Source organism: Lipophrys pholis (genome assembly GCF_963383615.2).
Source record: "Lipophrys pholis genome assembly, chromosome: 15".
Taxonomy (NCBI): domain Eukaryota; kingdom Metazoa; phylum Chordata; class Actinopteri; order Blenniiformes; family Blenniidae; genus Lipophrys; species Lipophrys pholis.
Window position 1 is genome coordinate 7,259,159 of NC_137642.1, and position 25,928 is coordinate 7,285,086.

The 25,928-nt window shown below is 40.4% G+C and overlaps 1 protein-coding gene across 1 annotated transcript in view; it reads left to right on the forward strand.

Moving 5' to 3' along the window:
• The window catches only part of grid1a (glutamate receptor, ionotropic, delta 1a), a 241,810-nt gene that overhangs the window by 148,292 nt on the left and 67,590 nt on the right, over positions 1–25,928 (forward strand). The window contains exons 3-4 of the mRNA XM_080481242.1: positions 2,447–2,731; positions 17,653–17,858. Coding sequence (XP_080337368.1) covers positions 2,447–2,731; positions 17,653–17,858 — 491 coding nt within the window. The remainder of the gene's footprint in view (positions 1–2,446; positions 2,732–17,652; positions 17,859–25,928) is intronic.

Sequence of the window (25,928 nt, forward strand, 5' to 3'; positions counted from 1 at the left end):
TATTGAGAAGAGCTTTTCCATTTCATAATGCTCCACACAATACATTTGCCTAGTGGCCTGTTGCTCGTGTTGGCGTGCATGTATGCTTTTCACTGCCTTCCCACGCACACACACACACACACACACACACACACACACACACACACACACACACACACACACACACACACACACACACACACACACACACACACACACACACACACACACACACACACACACACACACACACACACACAGAGGCACACACAAGCCATAACACACTGGCCTGGAGAAGGAAATTGCCATTCTAGCACTCTCCAGAGCATTCTTGAAAAATAAACTACAAATAATCTCTCCATTTCTCTCATATCCCTTTGCTTCGGTCCCAGCTCTCTTTTCCTCACGTTCCATCCAGCTACAAAAACCACAGTGCATCTCCATCGCCTCTGAAGGTCTCAGATCCCCACTTTGCTTCTCCTCCTCTGCATGTTATTCAGTTTCCCTGTACTCCCATCACTCATGATTTACAGTGCCTTAATGTAGTCTTTTGCTGGCAGTCAGCAGATGAAATCGTCATTTCTCACATTAATAGTAATTCCCCTCCACCCGTACATTCAAACAAACACACATATACACACATTTCCCCCCCCGTATGGCTCCATTCAGAAGCTTCTCTTGTCCTACTGTATCGTCCTTGCCCCATCAGCTCCTCAGCTCCTCCACTTGTCCCTGATGCCAGTTTTCCCTCCATCACTTTCCCTTTTTTATCACTCACTCTGTCCAATTCCAGATAGTAGAAGATTCACTATTGCAGTATTATGTGATGTTTTGTGCATGTATGTTCAAGACATGTCCTTCCTGTGGTGCAACTCTGTGAGCATCTCAACGGTTTTTAATGACTGAAGCTGGTCTCAGACTGCAGTGCTGTATCTCTGCACGAAACTTTGCAGATACGGCGGAAGACCATACAATTAGGCAGGATTAAAAAATGCAGTGAGAGCACATTTAATTGCTGTTTGGTACAATATGCTCAGCTGTTGATGCCGAAATTATAAGGGTCCTGCTGTGTGAGGAATAGTGAGTTGAATTTTAAAGCCATCGTTTGCCGTAGCCTGTCCCGCGTCTCATGCAGAATTAGGCAATCCCTGCAGTCGATGATTATGCAGCTCATAACAAAGATGGAGCTTAAAATCAAATACAAATTCATTATTCTTAATTTAACTGCTTTGCATTTGAATTCACATGACTTTCTCTTTTTTGGTAATTTCCTTTTGTTTTTTATGTTTATTGCATCTGGAAAATATATTTTGCTTGATGGCTTTTATATTGTAGGCAAGATAAGTCAAGAATGTAAGGTTATAAATAGTATGATTCTTTATTTTTGAAACATGACAGCAAAACAAACTGAGAAAGCGATTGTGGATTAAGATAATTAGTAATTATGTTTTGTAAAACTCGATTGTTTTAGTCAGCCTTGAATATCAGCAATAGAGCATCTTACCCACTTACAAAATGCTCAAAATCAAGAATGTTGGGAGAGAAAACCTTCGCTTTCTAATTTACTACTTTTTATTGGTCATCCTCTGTTATTAAACAGTTATCACCACTTATACAGATGACATTTTCCCCTGAAAGATATTTGGCATTTCATTCCACCAGACATGGTGACCTGCCCCCTAAGAGGATATAAAAACTGATTTTGCCCAAATTACACGTGTAAATGAAAATGTAGGGATGTTAAAACCCACCACAGACATTATAAGCATGTGTCTGCAGCCTTAATCCCAGCTTGTTTATAGAATTTCACCATCTCCATGCATGGAAGTAAGAGTGTGAGAATGACGGATATGCGGGACAATATTTAGATAAGACTGGTGCAAGGCAAAATATCAACCATCTGTCCGTCTTAAATACTTCTTTATTTCTATTCCTGGTGGATTGAACAAACTCGGTTGCCACTTGAGCTATTTTCTTTACTCTTGGAGAACTGCTCGGTTCCCCCGCAGCTCTGTGATTTATCTGCTGTTTTCATTTGGCTGTTACGGTTAGCATTTTTCCTTTAATCAGCCGTCTCTGGTCCCTGGACGAGTGACAGAGGCAACCCCCCCCCCCCCCCCCCCCCCCCCCCCGGATATTTCTTTGGAGTATTATACTACAACTTCGATGCCAACCCCCTACATTCTGAGATCTGCTTTCAACTTCTGAGCCTTAGACATAATCTTAAGTAACACAAAGAACCTTCTTACATTGCTAAGTCTGGTTGAATGCAATTTCTTGTGTAATATGCAATGGTATTAAAACTTCAGAATGACTGCATGAATTAATTCCATGTTGATAGTGAGTATATTTTAAATGTCTTGAAATACATATCCACCATCCGATGTTTCATTGCTCCTCGTCCTTGCATTTCCAATTCACTCCTTCGTAATGATTCATTGCTCTGCGTTGTGTTTCCTCTGTCCAGCCTGCGAGCTGATGAACCAGGGGATCCTCGCTCTGGTTACGTCCACGGGCTGTGCAGCCGCCAGCGCCCTGCAGTCTCTGACAGACGCAATGCACATCCCGCACCTCTTCATTCAGAGAAATGGAGACGGCGCACCCCGCACCGCCTGCCTGCTCAACCCCAGCCCAGACGGAGAGAGCTACACGCTGGCCGCCCGTCCACCTGTTCGTATCTGCGACGTCCTGCTCACCCTCGTCTCAGAGCTGCACTGGCAGAAGTTCATCATCTTTTACGAGAGCGACTACGGTGAGTCGGGACTAATGAGCGTGGCTGATTGGCAAATGTCCTCCTATAAACATGACATTTATAAGTAAGGCGATCTCTGCGCTTTCATTCAAATATAAAAGCTCCAGAGCCATCTCAAGTGTCAGGGGAGGCTCAGGCAGCCGACGAAGTAAAGCCGAATTAACACCGAGAATTCATAATGTTGAAAAGAATAAACCAAGTGGGTGCTCAGATGAAAGAACATCATCACTCCCACACAGGCACACACACACACACATACTGTACTTGCGCACTGCTAAAAAATATATCAAAAGTTCAGTAGAAATTGGGAGAAGGAAAAAAAAAACCAGCATTCACCATGAGTAGCATCTTCTTGAAACGACAAGTCTGAGCATAATTGGCTCATTTGCGACACCCTCGTTCTGTGAGGGTGTGTCCCAACAGTACTTTCTGTATCCTCAGATATTCCTCATTTCGATTTGGTTATTCTCGTCATGGTGTCCTTAAGGACCAGACCTTTCCTGACCCACATTTGGCTGAAGGCACTATGGATCAGGGCATGACTGTCAATGCAGTGCAGGAGCAGAAAGATGAAGAGACTGCGTATTGCTGCATTGCTGTTTCTCAGATGAGACTTTACCTCTGCTGCCTAATCCTTTTTAGTACTCGGAAGTGTGCAATCTGGAAGGCAGTATAAATCTGTTTTATTTTCTCAGAACTGGAAACGGCTTGATATAGTGTAATGTGGCGCTCGTGCTCAAGGGAACACGGCCGCCCACGAAAGCCCATGCAGGTTTCCACACCGGCTTGTACAGCACAGCGCTCCGTGCAACGACGCGCCGCTCTGATGTGTTCGTAGATCTATCCTTGAATTTCTTTGTGACATTGGAACTCTTTGTGGAAAGTGCACTGTCAGCATCGAGCCGGGTCGATTTAAAATCTCACCCGTCTGTTTGTCCACGTCAAAAAGAAACTGTCTTTCTACCTACGTTTATTTTTTTATTTTTTCCCTCCATCTGACGATCTGCCTCCCTGACTTGCTGACTCTTATATGTTGGTCTAGCTAAGTCACCATGTGCCCAACCATCTGCTTCACAATAGATCTTCCTTTGTGACTAGCCTGCTCGCTATCCGTATGACTAGCTGTCTTGCCATCTATCTTTTTTTTTTTCCGTCTCTCCGTGTAACCTAGGACAGAGTCAATAATGTCCATATCATGGCTCTATGGTGGTTTTACCATCTGTTGCAAGGCTTCTTTTCTTTTTTCCCCCCCGACTTCCTCTTAAAGCTTGTTTATGACTCCGGCAGTATGTTTGGACTTGCTGTCAAGCATCAGAATGAATACAGGACTAATTAGACACCTGGTGATGAAAGATGGATAACAGTACAGAAAATAAGACCATAATCCACAGAGCCTCAGAGTTTTACACAGTAATGCATGTCTAATGCATGAAGGCTCGGTTTAACAAGCCAGCGTTAGCGCGGGGCGGAAAGAAAAAAAAAGAAGCCTTTTTTAAATCTGCTAAATTAGGTGCTACAAAGTCGGTACCATTGACATTTGTGCTCATGTTACACTGTTTAACTCTGCACTCATTTAATTAAGGAATGTAGCGGCTAATTAGGATCCTCGTCACAGAAGAGTCAAAATACCCGCGGTGCCTGTCTCAAAGCGGTTCTACAGTGACCCGCAGCAATATTCAGAGAGCGGGAGCGCTGTCTAAAAAGCTGTGCTGACACCTAATAAGTTTTGAATCTATACTTGCCACATGTGAGCGGAGAGTAACAGCTGCAGCAGTTCATTCGGTTTCTCTTCATTTCTTATATCTTTTCTGGTGCACAATGTTTCGCACGACTCTATGTGTGAAAAATGTAATCAAAGTTTACTTTTTCAAGCCTTACTTGAATTATCTTTGCTTTCTGAACAGTTTCTGTTATTCTGTGACTTCGTTTCTCCCCAATACCTGAATTTAAAAAAAAAAAAAACAACCAGTTTTGACAGTTTACCTTAAAAAAAATAATCGTATTTTTTTTCTCAACCGAAAGCCAGGAGTTCCAAAATCAAAGATGTAACACAGGCAGCCACACATGAAGTTTCTCATATTCGAAAAGTTTGACTGAAAGTGGGAATTGATCAAAGAAGTTAAGAAGACGAGAAATCAGATGCCTGATTTGGGCTCAGATGCTTACAGACTCTAGATTGTTTAATAAGCGTAATTTGGTGCAGAAGCACTAATATGAAGGTTTATCAGTGCTGCACACCCACACTGTTACTTTCACTGTGTCTCGCTGATTAGGTGTCCTTTCTATTTCAGATCTGGTAGAAAATATTCTGTGAAATCAAGGTGACAAAAGTTTGAATACCTAAAAGATTCATATAGTTGAAAGGAGAGCCCGAGAGATGTCACTGTGCACATGCTGAGCTCCAATGACCATCGGAAGGAAATGTTGAATCAAAAGAAATGCATAACATCTTTGATGTGGTCTGAGACTTGCTCAAGGAATTCTTATCGTGGACTTGTTAAGAAATTAGGCTTAAAGGCTTGCAGTTATAGATTCATAAATGAAGTAAATTCATCCTCATTGAAGTGATGATTGTCTGAGTAAACAGTAAAAATGACTAAAATGTATAGATGTCAAAAGTTTATTTTTATATATATCATTAGAAAGCAATAGACAAGGGGGATATGTATTGTGACACTATGAGTGAATTTCGACGGTGTTTCTTAAGAGATGTACCCTCAAAGCTGCAGTTTTTCCGTCACATCAATCCATTCCTTAAGCCTCTCGGTGTTTTGAATTAACATTTCTTTTTAAAAAGCACTGTATGCCAATGTATCCCAGCACATGAGTACTGCAAAGATTGTTTATCTCCTGGCCTTTTTACTGGTTATATGATGACGGCCTGCAAACTCTTCGCAAACTTTAAATTGCCAGAAAGCTTTTTCATTACCAAGCTATGACTACCTATAAAGCAAACGCATCCTGCAAAGCATTAAATAGTATTAAGTAGCCATTTAGTTAACCACCTTGTGATTAAACCCTTAACTGTACCTCTTTTAAAATGATCTTGTTTTCATTGTACCATCCACATTATGAAAAGCAATTTGAGTTGCCTTTAAAGATGCAATAAAGTAAGCTATTTCCTGTACTCCCCCCCCCCCCTTTTTTTTTCTAGGACCAGCATTTTCTTTACATCTTTAATTATTTTTGTTATAGTGGCCTGTGTGAAACCTGCAACACCAAGTTCATTCAGTTTGCTTGCCTTTTCATAAAATATTCATTTAATTAGACAACATATGGACTTTTGCATTGAGCTTATGTTCAATAATGTGTTACTTAATATGTTAATGACAGCACTACAAACTTTGTTTCATTTTATGTACTTGTGTAGAGAGAATTGCAATTTATAAACTTTTAGCCCCGACTTGAGCTCCCATCATTGCCAAATCCCATGAGAACCGGTTGGTTTTGAACATCGCCGCCCTTCAAATACACGCTGTCAGATCGGTGATAACTGATCAGTGGAAATGAGATTATGTAACTTCACTCAGAGCACAGGAGCTCAGATCAGGTTCTCAGTGTGATCTTGTCAAATCCTGCCTTCTCTCCTCGGCTTCGCCTCTGTTCAGCATGGAGGGGGCAGGAAGTACGACTTCCCAGCATCCCCTCATATTTGTCACATTCCTAACTCATCACCGGCGATTGAAGTATATCTGCTCTCATGCTTGTGTATCTTCTATCTTATTATGTGCCAATCTTTTCAAATAGCGTACACAGCAGTGGCGTGCTGAATGACTCACCGCCCTGAGATGTTTGCCAAGTACACCTGCTTCAAGCAAATAGAGAAACTGTGATGAATGTAGCCGCTTGGAGCATTTGTATCGGTAAATCCAAAGTATGATTTAATATAAATGTCAAGTTTAACAACACGTTGATGTGATTATTTTGTAGTTGTTCTAAAAATAATAATAGTTCAGGTCTTCAGCTACAAAGCCTGTAGTTGCAGCACTTAGTCTAAAAGCAGGTGTGCAAACTTTTGACAAGCACAATGGAATTATTTAGACATAATCTTAGCAACTGTAGAAATAAAACACATTTGTGCGATAATGCTGTTTGTTATATATTCTAATTTGTTCCACGTCCACACAAACGTAAGCAATGTTGTTGTCTGAAGAAGTAGAAACTTGTTTATTAACAAAAACTTTCTGTTTGCCACAAAAAAGATGATAAACATTTCCTTCATTTTTTTTTTTCCTTATTGATTGTTTGAAGGTTTAAGACATTTGCTACACGATCTGCTGCATCCCAGGATCTACTAGACCTCTCCTGCTGTTACAACAAAGTATTCATCGTCATATTTCACTATATTTTATTCCCTTTCCTTGAGGATGGAAGCTATGCTTAAATCTTTGGCACGTTGAATTTACAGGGACAAATTTGAAAGTGACGGCTGTAGCTCCGGTGTAGCAAATAATCAGTGTATGTATGACAGGTCACCGCTGCAGTGAGGAAAAGAAGACCACATTATCTAATATTTGACTCTGACTGAACCTGTTCACAGCATCCCGATAAGTAAATAATGATATCCACACAACCGCACTTTTAAATGTTATCTTCCTCGCTTTGGAGATGCACATTAAAACATCCATAAAACAGCCACAGATAATGTTTTGGCAGGACTTTTGTATGTAATAAGGAGAGTAGTGTCTCAGCCACTTGTCATTCTGTGCGTCTGTACACAGCTAGAAATTAAGAAAACACTTTGCGACTGACTCACGACCTTGTGCAGTTGGTCTACAGCTCAGTCACTTCCCAGTTTGTGAAGATAGCAAAGTGCTATGGATACCACTGACCAGAGCCCATGTTTAGGCCCCTCACAAATGTGAGCGAGTACACTGGATATTTAAGCAAAAGAGAAACCGTACAGAACAAATAAAACTCAAACTCTCTGAAGCTGGCAGACATTTGACCTGATTTGTCCTTTATAAGATAAGAATGAGGATTCATAATAATAATGTTGCCTCAAGATGTGATAGACATAATAATGCTTTGAATTGTAAAAAAAAAGAAAGAAAAAACAAACAAAAGCACTGCAAAAGGATTATTTCCCATCCATCATCAGACTTTCCAATTGGCTGTGACTATGACAAAGCACTGTGGTAATTTGGAAGCGTCAGAGCATTCAGTCTGTGTATCTTTAACCATTGTGAAGTATAAAGCAACCGTCTACGCCGAAGAGATTTCTTCAGAGGTTTGAAGGATCGGCTTGTTCTTGTATTTATTCATCTACTAATCTTTCCTCTTCTCCAAAACTCCTCACCCAAATGTACTGTTAGAATGAACGTGATGAGAAAATAAATTTAATTTACCAAATAATGAGAAGCATGATTGCGGCACCAAGGCCATCTTTATATGTGAAGTGGGCGTGATCGTTCAGTGATGGATTTCTAGATCGAGCTTGATAATGTTGCCTTTTTCTGGGTGTCTTGTCATCAGTTGTTGATGCTGCACTAATTTATAAAATAAAAAAAAGTTCCCGAAATCTGAATATTGCACTTGCCTGCAAATTGCCACCATAATTTGTCGTATTTTCAAAGGCTCAGCTCGCATAAAGTGACATTGCATCTAGGCTGCGCAGAGGGAGGTTTTCCTTCATGACAGCTTAGACGACTGGCCGTCTTGACCTTGAGGCCATAGTATAGCTCAGTGTAATGAAGTATGTCAGAGTCGCCAATTCATCCCCGTCTACACCAGTGCATCAGCTGCATAGAAAAACACATAATGTAAAGAACTTCTAAAGGCTCAGCTCTTCTGGTCTCGTCTGTCATTGTGCATTTTCAACACATAATATGATTCTCTGTTGTGAGGCAGGGTGTTCAGTAATTTCTTTTACAAGCAACAAACACAACCTTATTGCCGAGCTACTATAGCGCCATAAGAAGTGGGATGACAGTGTATTACGACACAAAACATCCGTGTGTCATTTTTTTTACCTTTTCTGCCTTCAGGCAAATAGGAGAAATCGAAATTACACAACAATCCCATAACAGCCCATTGCTAACAAAAAGACTCTCTCTTTTATTACTTGTTTTGGTTTGCTTGTGCTTAACCCCTTCCTTCCCACTTTTTCTATCCACTTTGTTGCATCAATTAAAACAAAAAAATATTTATATATATTTCCTATTGACTTCCTTTTAGACAACTGTCCTTCTGCAGATGTGCGCTGCGCTCATAGACAGCAGAGTAGCGTATGGCCTAATGCTTGAACACAAAGGACAATATAAACACTGCGGAGGTGAAGGTGATGAAAACGCTTCGTTTCTCGTGAAACCCAAGGCTTGTGCATCATGAGCATTCTTGTAAACAAGGTTTATTTCCTTTTTGAGAAATTTGTGCTTTCATCTCATGTTAATGGATTTGAACATGGCCTCACACCCAACAGTGGTCCATACTGTGCTCCCTGGGTTGTGGTACAAACCAACTATGCCGTGACACTGTGTCACTTAGGCTGCGTTTACGCAACAATTTTTCCAAGTGAAAACACGTGGTTTTTTTTTGTGTTTTCATTTCAGAAAAGTTTCAAGTTTAAACGGTAATATTTTGAAAATGACGTCTATTCACCTGGACACGACAGAAACACTGAAGTCAATTTAGTTTTCATGTTTGTTCTTTGGAATGAAACCACACACACATGCACACAGAGAACCACACACTATAGACAATAAAAACAGCGAGTACTCAGACATTCGTATGGACAGACGATGATGTTGGATTACTGGCTCTCAACTATACAACGACCAAGTCCCGGGAAAATATGGACTGGGACTCATGACATTCTAGAGGCTGCCATTGTTGTTGTTGTCCACCTACTCTACACACAAAATGCAACAAAAATGTTCCGTTATCGTTTAAACAGGGCCTAAGTCAGTTATGCCGTTCTTTATCCAAATCCTACATATTTCCGTCGAGCTACAGAGACTTCAGCGCAAGATGATAGCTTTTCTCTCGGCAGTCAAATGTCGCTATAATCCCATTGACATGAAAGATGCACTGACGCACAACAGGAAGACTATAAGTGCTTTTTAGTTAAATGGCTTGCAAGCTTTGTCTGCAGTGCTATTAAATGAGATACACTCAAATATTCTGTGTCAGAGGATGAATCCTAGTGAACTACATGGCACCGTAACGTTTCAAAAACTGAACCAAAATCAACGTAGAAATCCTAGTCAGCTTTATTTATTGTATTTAGTTTAGCTTGGCGTGAACCACCTTAGGAAACACAGCCTGGTTCCCACTTCAAATCAGCATGAATTGTAATCTTTTTCATTTACTTCTGCCAAAATACCTGAAAAGCCTCAGGTGAGTCCACCATACCTGTCATTGTCATTGTGAACGTGTTGCAGTTTTGTCTACTCAGCTGAAAGCTCTGTGCCTATGTACACCACACTGCTAACACGGCTGCAGACTCTCAGTCACGTTTCAGAAGGTATGTAATCTGTACGTCTTCGTAAATGTTTTTTTTTTTTTTAATGGTGTGCTTAACAGAGTACTTGCAGTTGCTAGTATTTAAATGAAAGCGAGTTATTGATTCTGAGGGGGTGGGTGGACAGTGGATAGACTATCTGCAAACAAAAGCTTTCGGTAAAATTGCCTTGTCATTTTATCATAACAAGGAGAGCATAAAAGACAACTGAAGCACGATTATAGGAAATCTTTAAGAAGGGTCGATTTTCTTGAACATCAGTGGTCTCCTTGGCAGGTCCGTCTGAGTTAACCTGCACTTTGTAATGACTGTGAAGCAGCTACATCGGTCTCTGTCCTCCCCGTGGTGATGGTCCCTCTGTTAGAGGAGGGGGGGGAATTAGGCTGGTATTAGGTGTGAGATTGATTAAGCTGCTTTTTGGTGCCAAGGGAGAGGTGATTCCTAATGTAACACATGGATTTATACTACAGACCAGGTCTCGAACAAAGACAAACGCAAAAGATATGTTCCGCTTTTAGCAGGTCCGCAGTGTGTAATCTGAAGGCGACATATTTCAGAAGGTGTGCTGAAGATGTTTCTTTGTGATGACACACTCTGTCATACCTTTTTTCTCCCGTTGCTTTTTCTTACTGAAGTTCAAGAACAATTTTGTGCAGAAGGCCCTTAACAAAGCCAACATGAATGTCAGATAATTTCACGGAGCTTGACTGTACATGGAACCCTAATTTAATTGGTTTTTAATAAGAAGAAAGAATATAACACAGAAAATGGATTAGATAAGGAAAGGTGCATGAAGTAAGAAAGAATTGTGGGGGACATTTCGATACGCTATGCAGAGTTAAAGATCGCAGGTTTATACCTTACACAAGTATTGTTGAGTATGTGTTCCAAACAGGCAAATTATGCCTTTTTTTTTTTTTCTTCAAATAATTCCCAATCTTCCACAAAAATAATAGCTCCCTGGGTTAAACCATGGCCACAACAGAAAATGAAGGGATTACAACCTTAATAGAAATAACAGAGTGTTTACATGTAATCTCAAAAGTGTAGCCTCTCGCCCATAAACGACAGAGCAAGGTTTTGTTTTCAAATACAAGCTTTGGTTGTGACCTGTTCATGCAACATTCAGCCAACCAGAAGAAAAGCAAACATAACTTTAGCATTCATTTTCGTTGTATTCTATTTTATTGACAGTTTCCATCATCATGCATCCTATCATTTCCATTGTCGCATCCTTGTCTGTCTTCCTTGGAAGCCCATACAGTAAGTTTGTATCATCCCAAAGGCATGTCAGCCAAATTTAAGTAGGGCAATTAATTTTATTTCCCTCTTGGATTAAAACTCACATGGTGGTGCTGCCAGCCAAAAACAAATTTTCTGCACACTATCTTTCAGACCATACACAGCCCAGACTGCAATAATAACTCAGTCCAGCCTCAGCCAGCTCTGCACAGTTACACCAGGCACTGGTAACATTTTGTTGATGGTGCTTCCCTTATGTTTTTTTTTACTGTTTTTTAACCAACTAAGCAAAATGTGAATCGATACATGCATGGTCATCAATCGTGTAACAGTTAACTGCTTTCTAAAACTTGAGGCACAACTTAAATATCAACCCATGAATAGTATGAAAGAACTGCAGCAAAGATTTTTATATCAACAAAACTTTCTGCAAATTTGTCATTATATTTGAATATAAATTTCCTGTTGATTTGTTATTATTCTATTTTAGTTTGTCAAACTTTTCAGATTAAGTTGATCATAAAACAGAAATCTGCCCATGATTTCTCAGACGATCTGCACACTGAGGCTCGTGAAAGCATCATTGCGAAAAGTTACCATGGTTACGGGTTTTACTCTGATTTCTGGCAAGGTTAATGGGAAGGCGTCAGTGTCGCTGTCCCTCTGCTTTACAGCCATACAACAGATGGACCCTCCGAGTGAAGTTAACATTATCATTCCCTCAACTGTGAGTCGATCCCCTCTCAACCTCATTTGCTATTAGCATGACCATTTGAAAAGCTATCTGATTCCTCATTTAGAGCAGCAGACTCTTTCAAAGTAAAACTAACACAGTGTCTGATATAGGAGATGAGAAGCGAAATCATCTGATAGCATTATCACAATGATTTTTATCAGCAAATAGTGATAAGAAGCCTGCGTTTTTACTATTCGCTTTTACAATTATGTAGAGTATTATTGATGTTAGACTCTTATATTAGACTGCAGGTCTCTGCTTATCGCATGCATTTCTTCTGCAAGATTACTTTATCCATCTAACATTTAAATGACATGCAAACAAAGACTGAGAGCACATATATGCATGCACATAGACAAAAAGCAATGACCTGTGCGATGAGTGACCTAATTATGGTTCCAAAACTATTCTAAATAAATTATTTACATGCATTTTACATGTAAGCGCATAAGAGTGGGCTTTTTCACTGTGTTATGGGGCCCATCAGTTGTGCATTTTGATTAAATATTATATAATTTGGCTTGTTAAGGCTAAGAAAACAAAAGATGTAAGACAGTAAACCTGAAATATAAGAGAAAAACCTCCATTTTGTAAGCAACTGTGCAGTGCTAGTTCCTGTTGATCATGTTCATTACTTAGATCACTTTCACATGGCTTATGAGTGAAATTTCTATGTTTGCAGATATTAAAGATGCCTTTATATAGTGTTAATGGCATCCATTTTCTTTAAAAGAAAGAAAACAATTGGGTATACGTGCAGACATTTCAAGCCCAAAGAATTCCCCACACAACAAACCGATAGGGCCAATTTTAAAGTTTGTACTATCTTGCAATATAAGTGGCGCATTAGATTATATTACAACTGTCAGTTTTGTATTTGGCTGGCACTTCGAGCAACAATAATCATTAAGAGATTTACTGTCGAAAAGACATGATATATGGCGCTAATAAGCACGCTGTAATATATATTTTGTTGTCCTTTCAGTGGGAGAATTTCATATTTGTCTTAAATCACCAACACAGTGCTCACACAGTTGTATTGAGCAAAACGAAGGGGGATTGAAGCTCATGCTGTCATTTCCGTGCTTCTCGACATGCTACTATAATTAACTTTGTGGCAGTGCATAACACGTTGAAAGCCTGATACCCCCCACCCCTCCACACAGACAAACACACACCAAAAAAAAAAAAGAAAAATATAATATATGTTGCATGTAATTAACTAAAAGTATACCAGCTAGAATAGCAGTGATTACTGAACAGAATCGCATCAGTTTGGAGTAAACAGGCTGGTGGCACAGCTTTTTTCTGGCTTTTCTGCTTGAATTGCATCACAGCTTGACAGCTCAGTAAAAACCTCTGAGCCCTTTGATCATGATATGCTCATTTCTGAATTGCTCCAATCCAAGAGGGAGCCCCGCTTTAGTTTCAACAGGAGCAAGATAGAGCTGAAAAGAATGTTAGAGCATCTTCATGGGGCATTTCTCAGTTTCTCTCAATCTACCTTCGCTCTTCACTCTTGAACAGATACTGGTGAGACGACGATAAGTACAAGACGGACAGACGCCAAAAGGAGTGAGCGAGTCACCAGTAGTAACAGTGAGAATGAGGATTTTGATGGAAAGGACCCAGAGAAGGGTTGAGTTTTAATATCTCAAACTTTCAGAAGCAGATTTGTGTTCAGAATTGACGCTTGGGTAAACATGTCCAGAAATCAGACCTTTAATTCCACGTTAATCCTCTTTTCTGCAGGGCTGTCCATGGCTGACACGGTTGCCCCGTGGAAAAGCCTGCTATGGGTTTGGAACGCTGACTTTGAAGTCCGGTGTTTCTATCAGAGTCCTCGAGAAGTTATCGCTTGATAGCTTTCCCTTGGCTCTTCTTGGGATTAAGAAACTTTTGTTTGTTTGTTACAGTATTTCATTTTTATTTTTTTCCCATTTCATTCAAGTTTCGACCTAACAGAGTATGTTACTTGTAGAAACTGTTGATCACTCCCCCAGATCGTTTGCTCCGTTGAGCCGATGTGAAGTAGTGAAGTAAGCCTACGCACTGAAAACTTTGGTTTTTTTTCTATTTATCTGGCAGGGTTATCACTCTTTCCTGTAGATTTGTGCAGCATTCTTTCATGCCCAGTCTCTCACGGACATCAGTGTGAATAACAATCCAAGCTGTTTTCCATATCTCAGGCTGCACATCAGTCAGCACAGTCAGCTGTGCTTTGTGGATGACTAATAAGAAGCCTCCATGGCCTTTTCATTCATGTGTATGACTTAGTGATTTGTTTGCTTACTGAGTCACCAGAAATGTACAAGTGTACCCATTTATAGCCCCTGGGTTTCATGCAAAAGTAAGAGTTCAGACTGAACAACAGTGTAGGGATGGGAATTTGTTCATATCTTTCCACAGTCATAACCAGAGATCACAATAGGATCATGAGAATCCAGTTGCCCGCAGCAGCAGTGAGTGGAGAAAGCGTCAAAGACTTTATATCACTCTTCATATTAAACGTCACTATAATTGATCTCTCGACACCGTGCTGTCATGAACTTGGATTGTGTTTCATTTTACTACACAATGCAGTATTATTAGAGCTGACAAAAGAGATATGATACCACTGACACGACTAAGCACATATACCTTCATCTACATGTGCTGTGTTTACACTCTCAGCAATACAGACACTAACCAGGCACTTAATTTGATAAATCAGCTATTGACAGCAACTCAGTGCGTTCAAGCTGACCTGTTCAGTAGAGAACAAAAGGAGATTTTGTTGACACTGGTTGTCGGTGTCATGCCGGCTGGTCAGAATATTTCAACAACTGCCAATCTACTGAGATTTTCACTCACACACAGCAATCTGTAGGGTTTCCAGAGAATTGTCTGAAAAAGTGAGAACTATCCAGTGAGAGGCAGTTCTCAGGGCCAAAATGCCTTGTTGATACCAGAGGTCAGCGGAGAATAGCGAGATTGCTTCAGGATGATAGAAAAGTAACAATAGTCCAAGTATCCACTGGTTACAACCAAGCTATGCAGAAGACCATCTGTAACTGCACAACATTGTGAACGTTGAAGATGATGGGCTGCAGCAGCAGCAGCAGCAGCAGCAGAACACACCGGGATTCTCTCCTAACAGCCAAGAACAGCAAACTGAGGCCACAGTTTACAAAGGCTCAACAAAATCAACCAATAGAAGACAGGAAAGATCTTTCATTTTGTGATGAGTCTCATTTTCTGTTGCCAGATTAAGGTGGTAGAGCCAGAAGTTATCGTGAACAATATGAAAGCCTTGATCCACCCTGGGGTGTTTTTCTTGGCATAATTTGGGCTTCTCAGTAGCCACTGAGTATTATCTTATTGCCACAAGTTACCAGAGTACTGTTGACTCTGTCCACCCTTTTATGACCACAGTTCTAAGAATGTGTTCTCCCCTGTGGTTATATTTTCTTAATAATAATTTATACATTTTTTTTTATTATGAAAAAGAGGACATTGTGAGTCAGGCCATTTATCATTTTAATAAAACCTAAACACACCCACCCCCATATATCTAAAGAGAAAGCTTTGGATGGGTGAAGGAACAGAAAAAGAAAATTGTGAGTTCAGCTGCATTAAACGAAACAGTCTGGCTTTACAAATGGTTTATTTGACCGTATACCTCCTTCTTCCTCATGGTATTTATTTTTTTAATATCTATATAATATGCAGGCAGCCTTGTTGCATATGAGATGAAATGAGGTCAGTATCAAGTGTAATGAGCTGATATAAGATATAAACATAGAAATTATTACAACCAACAATCCCAGATTAGTTGTATGGAGAAGATCTGCGTTTATTTGTGTTTTTTTTCAGATGGCACAGCAAACTTATTTTAAACAAATCTGTGAATATATTCATTATTACTTAACATAGGCTCGCTGTGTTCATACCAGAGAAGAAACAAAAGACAACAGTCAAATACTGCATTTCCAAAATTTTGTAACCAAACTGTAATGGTCCCGTCCGTCACAGGTAAGGGAAGTGAGTTTGTTATTAATTTACAAATTATGTTTGTCCTTTAACTAAAGGAGAGTTTTTCCAGAGCATTTTACCATTGTGTTGGAAATGCACCACCGAGGGTAACGATTTCAATTTGTACACTAAAGCAAGTGTCTGTGTGTGTCTGTGTGTCTCTCTCTCTCTCCCTCTATGTGTGTGTGTGTGTGTGTGCGTGTGAGGAAAGACTTTTCAAAAGATACCACAGTAAGAGTTTGGCCACGCTTCAAAATGATGAATGATTTAATTTCATGTTTTGTTCTGCCCTTTGAGCAGTTTTACTCAGAAGAGATTCCAACTGCAACTGTGAGTATTTATGTTGCCCCCAAAATAAATTGCAACACGACAATTTCAGGGGGAAAAAATCAAACATTGCATCTAATTCTTATGATTTGTTTTCCATGGTACTTAGTCATATTGCTACCTCAGTTTGCTCCAAGGTAGAGGCTGAGAAATGGGGAGCGATGTACCATTATGTTGCCTCTGCTTAAACCTGGTCACGGGTTTTCCTATTGGCCTGATTTCCAGTTTTGGCCCTGAGCATTAAAAATATGTGAAGCTTCCTTTTCCCTTTATTCTCAACTTGCACCAAAACATCTTGACAGTGTGTGTTTATGCATATATGTGCTAATATTGAATCGGTGTATCTATAGCCTGCTTGCTTTTTCCTTGACCTTGTACGTTATATGTTCTCTACACTTATGCACTGGAGCAGTCGATGACTCATCAAACTTTCAAAAGGAAAAAGAGAAAATCTAACAACACACACACACACACACACACACACACACACACACACACACACACACACACACACACACACACACACACACACACACACACACACACACACACACACACACACACACACACACACACATATGCACACTCGTTCCCATATTCACAGAAGGCAGCCTGGCTCTCACGATTTTACCTAACCTCTCTTTAACAATGCAGCACAAGTTGGCACATGCTGGGCAGCTGTTCCCCCTGTGACTTCAGGGATTGGTGCACTTATTGCGAGTGCTCCGCTGCACATCACCTTTGATTTGGGATTGCAGTGCAGGCTTTTTAAAGTGGTTTCCTGTATAGTGAACGCCGACACACACACAAATCTCTTGGGACATCAACACCTGCCCGCGGTTTCATATCCTGTAAACCCCAGGAAACAGAAAGACAGGGCCGCTTGTTGTGTTTTGTCACGCTTTAGAACAGGAGCAAGGCACGAAACCTGTCTTGAAGCTCTTGGAACGAAGCCTGAAAGTATAGAGTGGGGTATGCAGGTGTTGAAAGTTATTTACCCACAATTCTGATTAAATTCTCCGGGAATAAAACATAGTGTAAGACAGCCCATGCCTGAAGTGTTATCCTTCCTCTGTTTGTGTCACAATCTCATGCCACCTGTTTTTTTTTTATTTTTTCTTTTTTTTCTCCTTCCATCAGATATCCGTGGTTTGCAAAGCTTCATGGACCAGGCATCTCGGCAGGGTCTGGATGTCTCCTTGCAGCGGGTGGATCGCAACGTCAGTCGTGTGTTTACTGACCTCTTCAACACAATGCGCACGGAGGAACTCAACCGGTACCGAGACACCTTACGGCGGGCTGTGCTGCTCATGAGCCCTCGGGGTGCCCAGGTTTTCATCCATCAGGTAGGCTCTACAGCTTTTATGTGTTCGTGAGCAAATCAGGAGCACAAGTCGTAAAAGTGATGCAAAAAAAATAAGAGATTAAAATAGGAAGTAAAACAGAAATAATTCACAACGTGAGCAGTGATGGTTGACTCGATTCAGTCCTATGTTGTTTCAAGTAAAAAAAAAGCATCTCTAAATAATTACATGATGGCGATAAACTGCTGAACTTTTATCACCCAAGTGACCTTTCCCTTTAAAACGGATGAAAAAAGATCCACAGGCCTGCTCGCACCTGCTTTGAGATCTGACACCACCCACAGCAGATGGCAGGGATCAGACTCCAATGTTTCACCTTTGATGATGAGTTTGGCCAGAAAATAAAAAAATATTCTGCATCAAAACTCGCAAGAACATCTTTGGACAGCCAAAATGTTATGAGCACAATAAAAGATTCATTCATTACACAACGCACGGAGGTTTGAATCAGCACCGCATATAACCTCAGGCAAAGTTCAAAAAAAGTCAAAAGAAACTGCGCGCCTCCACCGAGGACCTGCATCTTGCTCAAACACACACTCGCTGACCCCATCCAGTCTGGAAGCGGTTGCTCACCTGTCCTGCATTTGCACTTTTTAAATCAGGTTTGCTCATTACAGCGTGTGGAATCGGGTGTACGTATCTATTATATACATATTTTTCTCTTTTCTCTTTCATCTCACCTTGCAAAGTTCACCGCTTAATTAGTTGCCCTTCTCTCGAAGCAGTCTAAAGATGAACAGAAAGGTTTGTCTGTTTTTGTCATTGACAATATTAGAAGCGGAGGATTTTCTCGAGTCCTTTACAAGGTTTTTCTTCATCATAGCCACTTGGTCAAACCATGTTGAGTTATTTTGTGGTGTAGAGCTTTGGCATTGTTGAAGATTAGGCATGCGTGGCATTGGCAGTGTTGGAGACAGAGAAAAATATGGCAACATAAAAGTGAGCTGAGTAGCTTGTTCTGCCCAGCAAACACATTACAGTCCGACACTTAATCTTCAGCTCATCTGGCAAGGACAGTGGAACACTAATAAAAAAAAAAAAAAAACAGCAAAGACTTTCCAACACAGAAGGAATATTTGGACCTCAATCAGGCTGATAGACAAAGAAATGTTAAATAATGGCTGCAGATAACAGGAAATGTGTCGGTTATTCACCCTATTTAACAAAAACCAAAATCAAAACATGAAATATTTCCTCTTATTGAGAATTCTTTGTTGTGATGCACAATCTTCATTGTAATACACTTCTGTCGGATCAATTCACAGGCGAGATCACAAAAATATCGAGACAATTGTACGCGGTTTGCTCTCAAATTAAAAAGAATATGAATAATGGATTGGATTGCCAGGATTACTTTGCGGAGGTTTGCATGTGAAGTGTGCAGCAATCCGAATGCTCACGTTTAAAGGTTAAAACGTAATTGGACAAAAACACACAAGGGTGACCCCTTTTTGTTGTTATTTTCAAGACTTTATTGTTTTAGATTCATTATCTGAAATAAGGAAACGCCGTAGAAGGAGAAGAGATTTTCAGATTTTCAGATAATATCAGTTTTCAGTTTCGTAGGTTATAAAAACTGCCAACCTATTACTTGGTATTGTTTGGCTAGATTCTGCATATTATTTAGGACCTCATGCTTGAGTAACAATAATTAAACACAAAGTGATCATTGTTTGAATTTCCAGGCAACAAAAAGGTGTGAATTGTCTCAGCGTAGGAATCAGATCAGCTAAAGAAATCTTTTATTCTTTATTCTTATTACAGTTTCACTATTCACAGGATACCAAGCTAGAAGTTCATATTTCCTTCAATATAACTTGCCTTAAAAGACTAAACCTTTGTGCGGAGTGATGACTTTTCCACAAGCCACAAGAAGCACACTTATCCCCTGTTTCTTGGTTAAAGATGAGCGAGTGTTTGAGTGCAGGTAGAATCTTTTTTGATTTGGCCTAGTAAAGAAGCCTTCAATACGGTACATACGTATCTATATCTTTTAGTTTTCTTGCTTTTTGAGCTCAGTTGTGTTTAAAGATACTGGAGGAATAGAGAGAATCCCTCTGAGATATGCGAAGCCACTGTGGTGTTTATACTGTAATCGTGTTATTCTCATGTGAAATCATAAAAAGTGTATTGTGTGCATGGCCCGGAGCATGTACAGCTTTTACCGTTTCAAAAACATGTTATGCAGTCTAGTCCATCTCTGTATATCCCCAATATTCTGGATTGACCTATTTAATCATTCTATCCATTATAAGCAAATAACATAGTAAGAAACCGATTGGCAATGCCTTAGAAACATGACTTCGTTCCGATTAGCTTCCTGTCAGTTCCCTACTTCTAATCTAAAAGGGAAACACTTACAAATAAATCACAAAATGTGAATGCACACTGTTTCTTTAATAGCATAATTCTTTGATCTTCTTTTTCAGTTCAGACGCTCTCGCACGTACCCGCACGCAATACGTTCTGTCTGCCGGAGACACTTTTTCCTTCACATAAAATCGCATTTAATCTGGACAATTACATGCCCTATTCTTGCCTTTATGCAATTAACATGAGGCATCTTTGGGACGGAGAAATAAGCACGACTTCACATTCAGCACATCCCCGGTCGCTCCTCTGAATATGTTAATATATTAGAAGTGGTGGAGATTTATAAATTCATCAAAGCTTCATTAGTATCTCGGTGGCTGTTGTCACGGAGTGTACCCACTCCTCCTCGCCAGAAGAGGCAGAAAATGTAAATATGCTTAGATCAGAATGGGGAATGAAGATGAGGCCTTGGGGAATCGGGTACTCATGAAGTGCAGGATCAAAGATTTGTCAGTGTGATGTGCATATTAAAAAAATGTGGTCAATGACTTGCTGGGATTAATGTTATCAAGTCATCTCAGTCATTCATGCATGGTGGCGTGAAACTATGTGAAGACGTTGTGAAGGTGCTGTTTACTTCAGAGACCTGCTCTGCTTCATGCTGTTGCTGAATTTGTCAACAGTCTGCTCCAGAGTTTGTTGAGCTCCATTATTACTGTGTCCTCTGCTCTGCTCTGCTGTACTCCGTACTTATTTATTCTCACCGCACACATACATGGCTGGGTTATTGAACAGGCTTAGAGAGGTGTGGAGAACAAACCGCAAAGAGATGCAAAACAGGAACCAGAGACACAGAGTCTACGGCGATGCAATGGGACTTCAGTGAAAACTACGATTATTACAAATGACCACAAATAGATGCAAAAGGGCCACAAAGAGAACCAAGATAATTACAGAGACGCAGAAGAACTACAAAGACACCCAAGACAACAGCAAAGAGATACAAGATCAGCACAAAGAGATAACATAGTAAGATAAAAAAAAAAAAACAAGACCCAGAAGGGCTATGAAGAGATGCACCACAGCTACTACAAGGCACAAAACTCAAAGAAAGAGGTTCAAACTACACCAAAAAAAAAAAAAAGACATGCAATCAGACTATAAAGTGGTGGGAAACAAACGTCCTGGCATTTTTCACTCTATTACAAGAGGATGATAAAATATCTCAATTTGTATAAAGCTCAAATAAAAAGGCCTTTTTTTTTTTTTTTTATCATTGTAGCCCGGTCCGCACAAACTTTTCCCATGCATATGAATCAGCAGAAATCACTCCATCCTTTTCTGATCTATACAGCTCTGAAGTTGCTCCATTTCTTTCACTTCCCATCACAAGTCACTTGTCACTTGTCTCGTCTCCTCTTGGGCCACAGTCGTTCCTCGTACTACGAACAAGCCGCATATGTCATTGACAGCGACTGCGGTTTTACGCCGCAATCTCAGGCACTTGTTTTCTCTCGGCGAGACAGTTGCCATCTCGTCTCCCGCTCACTTCAGGAATAAGAGGATGTAGCGTCTTGTGTCAGTTTCAGTGTCGCCTCGTTCCTGACACCCGGCCACTGTCGGCTCGCTCGAGTCACGCAAGCCTTTAGAAGGCCGTAAAAGTGAAATTTCAAGCATTCAAACGGTGCAATTTGTACGTCCTTGGATTGTATCGGTAAGCATTTGCTAAATCACTCACTTAAAATGATGCACATTTAGGTGCACAAACTTGACACATTTTATGGGTTACCAAAGTCACTCACCAATTAATTGTCAACGGAGACGCTCCAAGCTATATATCTTGAAGACACCCGAATTAGATTTTTGGCTCTCCGAGCTCGGGCTTTGAGACATAATCATTCATTTTCACCAACACTGATTAAAATGCTTTAAGCGACTGGACTACCTGTATCGAATGGGAACTCTGAAAATGACTAATGCGCTTTAGTAGTAAGACTAATATCCGCATAACTTAAAATATTACACTATGATACCAGCATACATGTGCCGTATTATGGAAGCTACTTCGACTTGAAGTTAAAGCAATGGAAGGATTTTGATTTGAGGTTTTTTTTTAGCCTCTGTCGCACTTTATGTTGCTATTTTTATGTCGGTGGCCTCCCAAAGTTGTTGATGTGGGAGAAAGCAGAATAGGTGGTGTCAGCTGCCATGCCAGCTCTGCAGGGCAGTTGATGGATTGAGCGGAGGGCCAGGCTGAGGTGTAGCCCCGGCGCGGCGCCTTCCACCGAGCTACGAAAGTGACAAGCACTGCTGCCTGCTGCCAGGTAACGTGAGAAGGAGAAAGAGACGCTGCTCAGGGTGGCAGCAGGGTTAAAGGAGGAAGACAGGAGCCGAGAGAGAGGAAGAGACGGCCCCGCAAATAAGAGGTGTACAAAGGCAGAGGGAGAAATTAAGGACAGGGGGGGGAGATGGGTGTAGAAAAGAAAGGTCAACAATGAGAAAGAGATGGAAAGCTACAGAGGGCTCTGCCCGGACATAATAAAGCAACCCTGTATGAAACACTAATGGTTGAATTCTAATGGCGGGGATAGCGGCGTGGCAAGACAAAGGGAAAGAAATGCTGAGAGACTGTGTGCTACGTGATGACCACTATCCATTGAAATTATGAAAATAGATAGGACCTAATAAAATAATGGAGTTTGGCTGCTTTGAGAATTTTAATCTATTATATGAATTACATGAATATTTCCATCTGACATTAAAAAAAGATGGAAACTCAAGTTGTCCTTTGATGTTTGACAATTCAGATAATGTTGTAACTTGTTAATACCAATGCTTGAATATATATTTATTACTGGCTCATTTCACCAATAGACTGGAATATCAGAGAAATGACAAAATAATGGAAAACCCACTAATCATGTATACAGATACAACACAGACAGTGGTGCTATTAACGCAGATTAAACTCCATGAAGTTCCACAGAAAAGAAAGAAAAAATTATACACTTGAGTTCAGGGACAGATATTAGTATTTCCAACTTGAGATCTCTTCAAAAAAAAAAAATCGTAGGACTGGTCAACCAGTAAACATAAAAGGCCTTTTTTTTCTCCACAATCTGTTCAAACTTTAGATAAATGTAAAAGTAAATCAACACAGGTTTCCCTGAAACACCGACATCCAGATGGTCACGTTGTGAATCACTGACACGAAGCCCAGAAAATAACACGATACATTTCAATTCTACAGACATTGTGGTTCTGTCTGAGTTCGTAACTCAGGCCCTCTTCAAATCCTAAGAGCTTTCTGTTCAGTTCTATCTCTATTTCTGCCTGCCTCTGTCTGTGTCAAAATGCCCTCAGGGGAAACACTCCAGGTTGCATCTATTGGTGAGAAAGCAACTTGCACGGCTGCTGTCACCATTGCTGTGCCTAAACGCGTGTAAATATGTGAATGTGTCTGACCTCTTAAGAGTGCATTGAGACTATTGATTTGCTCTATCGGTAAAGTTCATTCCCTATGTTTTCTAGAGGTTTCATATGAATGATTTATGGATGTCTAGTTAGTTTTTCAGATGTGTTTAGGCGGCGACGAAACGCTCTCATAAACAGTGACTCAGCTGTGCCATTGTACCACAAAGCACCTGTCTTTTCAGGTAAACACAATCATTATTCAGCTTTGTCGCAGACCTCAGATTTAAAAGCAGATATCCTCAATCCGTCACACTGCTTTATTTTTTCCCTGTACATTGGATTTCCCAGCCTGGATAAAAGCTGTGTTTAAAGCAAAATGTGCCCTTTAGTGTCAGTGGGGCTCAATGTGAACTTCCGAACACTTTTAAAGACTTGCAGTATGTGACCTTCACCTGCCAGACTCCGGGTTGTGGATTACCACATTTCACTTTTAAGTTGTTCCTGGTCCCCTTGAGTATTTTGCCTTTTCCTTCATGGGTCTTCCTTTCTGCCAACAGATGCATGTTTTTCAAGATCGGAGTATTCGTTTCAAAGGGTACGAGGCTATATAAATGCCATTACTGAGTGAATATACTGGAGCTGTTTGTGTACTCCTTCAAGGTCGTATCTACTGTGCAGAACTGAGGCATAAAACTTACTTTTTATTTGGTCGACCGATCCCAAAATAACTCGAGCCGCGTACAAGTGATCTGGTGTGACGCTTAAAATTATTTATTTCAATAGATAACTCTGAGCATCTTTTCCTTTCTGTCATCTTTTTTTTTTTTTTTATCTTTGAGTGACAAACATTTAACAACTATACTGAGAAAGAAATGATGTTTTCTGAAGAAACAACATGCAGAAGAGTTTGAAACAGATTCACTTGTCAGACTTTGAGACCATGAATTACTGATTAAACACGGACGGTTGTGACACTCGGGTTTGAGACGCAATAAACACATTTGCCCTTGCTATAAATTGTGGTGTGATGCCAAGGACTTGTCACTACTATTGTCACCAACGCTTGTGGGTGGTGATTTAGGAGCAGTCCACTTTGACATGCTATTATGAGACGCTTTAGGAAAAGACAGCCGTGATGATTTTTGTCATTTGGAAAATTTAGTGCCGCTGGCGTGACAACTTTGTGAGGCACAACACGGATACACACATACATGCACTGCGAGCCTCTTGACTGTAAGCTTCTGCTGCATCGCTGACAATTATTTTGTCAACTTCAATGTCACAGATTGAATAACGGTGTGGGGGAAAAAAAAAAAAGAAGAAAAAAACAGTTTTCTTTAATTTTCAGGTTATACATTTGAAAAGAAAGTCTCTCATGAATTGCTGTGGTTAGTAAAGCTGTCATGATTTAGTTAAAGGCAAAAAAAAGAAAAAGAGACATTTATTGAAGTTTAATATGCCACATTTCTAAAAAAAAAATCAAATATCGTTCCATTTTGTGAGCAGCTGCTTTTTATGTTATCAAGCTGTGGCGAAAGGCTAAAACCATTTTCCACCTTTAGCGCCTCTCAGCAAGAAAAGTTAATAACCTTGGTGTCTAGACTGTCTTCATTTCCTGCGCCCTGCGCTTTTCATTTTGCCTACTTTTTTGCAGTTTTCCTCTTGATTCTGATGGCGTTTCCTAGTGTCACACACCCATGTCAAGATGTGATGTAATTATCAAAATTAGAGTGAGTTGGCGTAATTCTAGTGGATGGCTCTGCTCTTGTCATGAAACAAAATATTCCAGGATGCATCACAGTCGTGTCTTGGCACCTGCACTTTCCCTCGCTCGATTTTCTCTCCCTCTCTCAGATGGAATAAAGCTGGCCGTGACCTGGAAGTGTTTATCGCGGCATGATTCATTAACCTGACACAGAGAGCATGGTGTTGGTGCAGGGGAGCATAGTACTGGCACAAACAACATCCTTTAGGTTTGTGCGCGCGCAGGAGGAAGCCCAAACACATGCACACCTTCGCTGTGTCGCCCCCTCACTCCTTCCCCAGATCTATCACTGCCAGTTCAGTCGACACCCCCTCCCTTAGTGCTAATGAGTGAGGCCAGGAATAATTAAAAAGCTCCAAAAAAGTACTGCATCTAACTGTTTTTTTGGTTTTTTTTTTAAAGAGGATAGGAAAAACACTTGCAGTCAACCAGAAGATTGAATTAGAGTGGCTCCGAATACCAATGAAGGCCACTGCTTTGCTGCTGGATGTGTGAAATCATGTGAAAAGTTTAGGGTGGATAAGCCTCAGACAGCTGACGAACAAAGCAACACATAA